Below are 2,352 nucleotides of genomic sequence, written 5' to 3'. Positions count from 1 at the left end.
TCCTACCCCGTTCCTAATGTTTCAGCGAACAGCACGGGTTCCGGGGCGGGGCCGGGTTTGGCCCTGTGAGAGCTGTGGGCGGAGGATATGGTGGTGCCTTGGGTGGTGCTTATGGCGGCTACGGCCAGTACTTCGGAGCCGGAGGTTATGGTGGAGCGTACGGGTAGGTTGGTTACGTATGTCTACTGTTTCTCTGCTTGCTTGTCTCTTTTCACAGAGGTACAGGAATAGTGACTTCAGAAAAAAACAACAACCAACATTCACATCCTTCAGCAATCATGTTAAACCGGAGCATGCATTATGATTTTCCATAGCAATACTAGAATGTCGAGTACGGACCTTCTAGAGGAAAAATAATATTACCATTACCATTACTCATAGCAATACGAAGAGGTAGAGGAATACTACAAGGGTTATCAAAGAGTAAGATTTAAAAAAGGGTTACAGTTTTCGAAATGAATAAGATATTATAAAAGAACGTTAAGAATATATTAAAGACCTAAAATAAAGCTTTAATGATGAAGTACTAAGGAGAATAGGAATGCATTGGAAATGAAACTAAACTATTATGGGAATATCAAACGCCTTGCTTCATTCGCAAAACATTATTATTATGGGGGCAAAGTGAAAAGCAAGAGAGGAAGAGGGAGGCGGAGCAGAATTATTGTCATTCGACAACACTTGAAGATGCGCTATTTTGAGGTATAACTTCTCTTTTCACCGAACTATTTTTCAATTCTGTTTTCTTAATCTGGCATTTCAGAGGGCAAGTAACGACATGTTTACGATGAAATAGGCAAAATTGTGTTTCTAGTTATTTGTGTATGATAATTCGAAGTGTGCCGGAACATTGCCTTTTACCTGCTGCTGATCGGACAAATGTTAATAATTATATAAATTAATGTGGGCGTTACATCCTTATGGAGCAAAGAGTTATTTCTTTTGTCCAATTATTGAGAAGTTGTAAGCTTGCTTCTTCCTTCGTATAACGCATATTTTGATGATAAATCTTTTCATCTTCTCCAGCGGAGGTCTGGGAGTAGCTGGAGGTCTGGGGGCATTTGCCTTCCCGGCTTTTGGCAGTGGGGGTATCCACGGGGGTCTCGGGGGTCATGGAGGTCATGAAGGCAAAGGACCTCACGGGGATTCTGTTCCGGGGGTCATCGCAGAGGTCAATGTGAGTCCAGGCACAGCTTCTGAGATCAACATCGACAATCTGTCTGGCTACAGCTCTCTCAAGGATCTGGCTGGTCTTGGTGTTGTTGTAAGTATATTCACTCATTCAATCATTCTCTTGTTCTCGCATTCACTCATCCGTTCATTCTATTCTCTTATTCTCTCATTAACTCATTCATTCATTCTCTAATTCTCTCATTCACTCATTTAATTATTTGCCAAAAAATTGCTGGGTCCTCTTTTCAATGGCTGTGTTGTTGTTATTGTTGTTGTTGTTGTTGTTGTTGTTGTTGTTGCTGTTGTTGTTGTTGTTGTTGTTGTTATTGTTGTTGTCGGTCTTGTTGTTCTTGTAGTTATTATTGTAATTATTATTGTAGTTATTGTTATCGTCTGTGTTGTTGTTGTTTGTGTTGGTATTATTATTGGTATTGCTGTTGTTTCTGCTGTTGTTTGAATTGTTGTTGTGTGTGTATTCCCTGTTCTTCGCTCACGGACTGTGCTTGAATCCCCCCAGGTGTGCCCGTCTGACTCTGTAGACAGCGACTACGGCAGTGCCAAGTGTGAGGGCGGCATCCTATCCTGCTGTGCTCTCCACTACGATACTGAGGACCAAAGTCTGAGCGTCCACAGAGGTCGATACTAGGACGTTGAGCCGGCTACATAAAATTAATAGTTTACTTAGCTCATGAGATGGGTACACCTTGAAAGACGATTGCAGTTTACAACAAAAAGAAATTGATCGCTAATGAACAAAACGAAAGCCTTAAATTTAGATTAATTAATAATTATATTTTTTATACACCTCCCAGATGTAAAGTGAAACATGCAATGATTCACCCGTAACTATGTCCTTTATGTGTATTATAACGTCGAACAAGCTCGGAAAGGTTATCAACCGATTAGAAAAACTCAGAGCTTGATGTCTATATGACATGGTAGAAATTTGAACTGGGTGCATGCAATAATAAAGGCACTATAAAAGCAATGGATTCTTTTGAATTGTTTTATATATTTAATTCACTCATTCAATTATTTGACGACTTATTGTTGTTGTTGTGGTTGTTGTTATTGTTATTGTTGTTGTTATTGTAGTTATTGGTGGTGGTGGTTGTGGCGGCGCTCTCGTGTATGTGTATGTATTTCTCTCTCTCTCTCTCTCTCTCTCTCTCTCTCTCT

General features: G+C 40.2%; 1 protein-coding gene across 1 annotated transcript in view; it reads left to right on the top strand.

The window, feature by feature from the left end:
* Positions 1 to 2,161, top strand: part of LOC118477819 (keratin, type II cytoskeletal 3-like) — a 4,381-nt gene extending 2,220 nt beyond the window's left edge. The window contains exons 2-4 of the mRNA XM_035970192.1: positions 26 to 163; positions 1,027 to 1,264; positions 1,691 to 2,161. Coding sequence (XP_035826085.1) covers positions 26 to 163; positions 1,027 to 1,264; positions 1,691 to 1,819 — 505 coding nt within the window. The 3' untranslated portion in view covers positions 1,820 to 2,161. The remainder of the gene's footprint in view (positions 1 to 25; positions 164 to 1,026; positions 1,265 to 1,690) is intronic.
* Positions 2,162 to 2,352: the final 191 nt, after the last annotated feature.

Source organism: Aplysia californica, unplaced genomic scaffold (genome assembly GCF_000002075.1).
Source record: "Aplysia californica isolate F4 #8 unplaced genomic scaffold, AplCal3.0 scaffold00232, whole genome shotgun sequence".
Classification (NCBI taxonomy): domain Eukaryota; kingdom Metazoa; phylum Mollusca; class Gastropoda; order Aplysiida; family Aplysiidae; genus Aplysia; species Aplysia californica.
The sequence above is the reverse complement of the archived record's forward strand: the minus strand, read 5'-3'. Positions and strand labels throughout refer to the sequence as shown.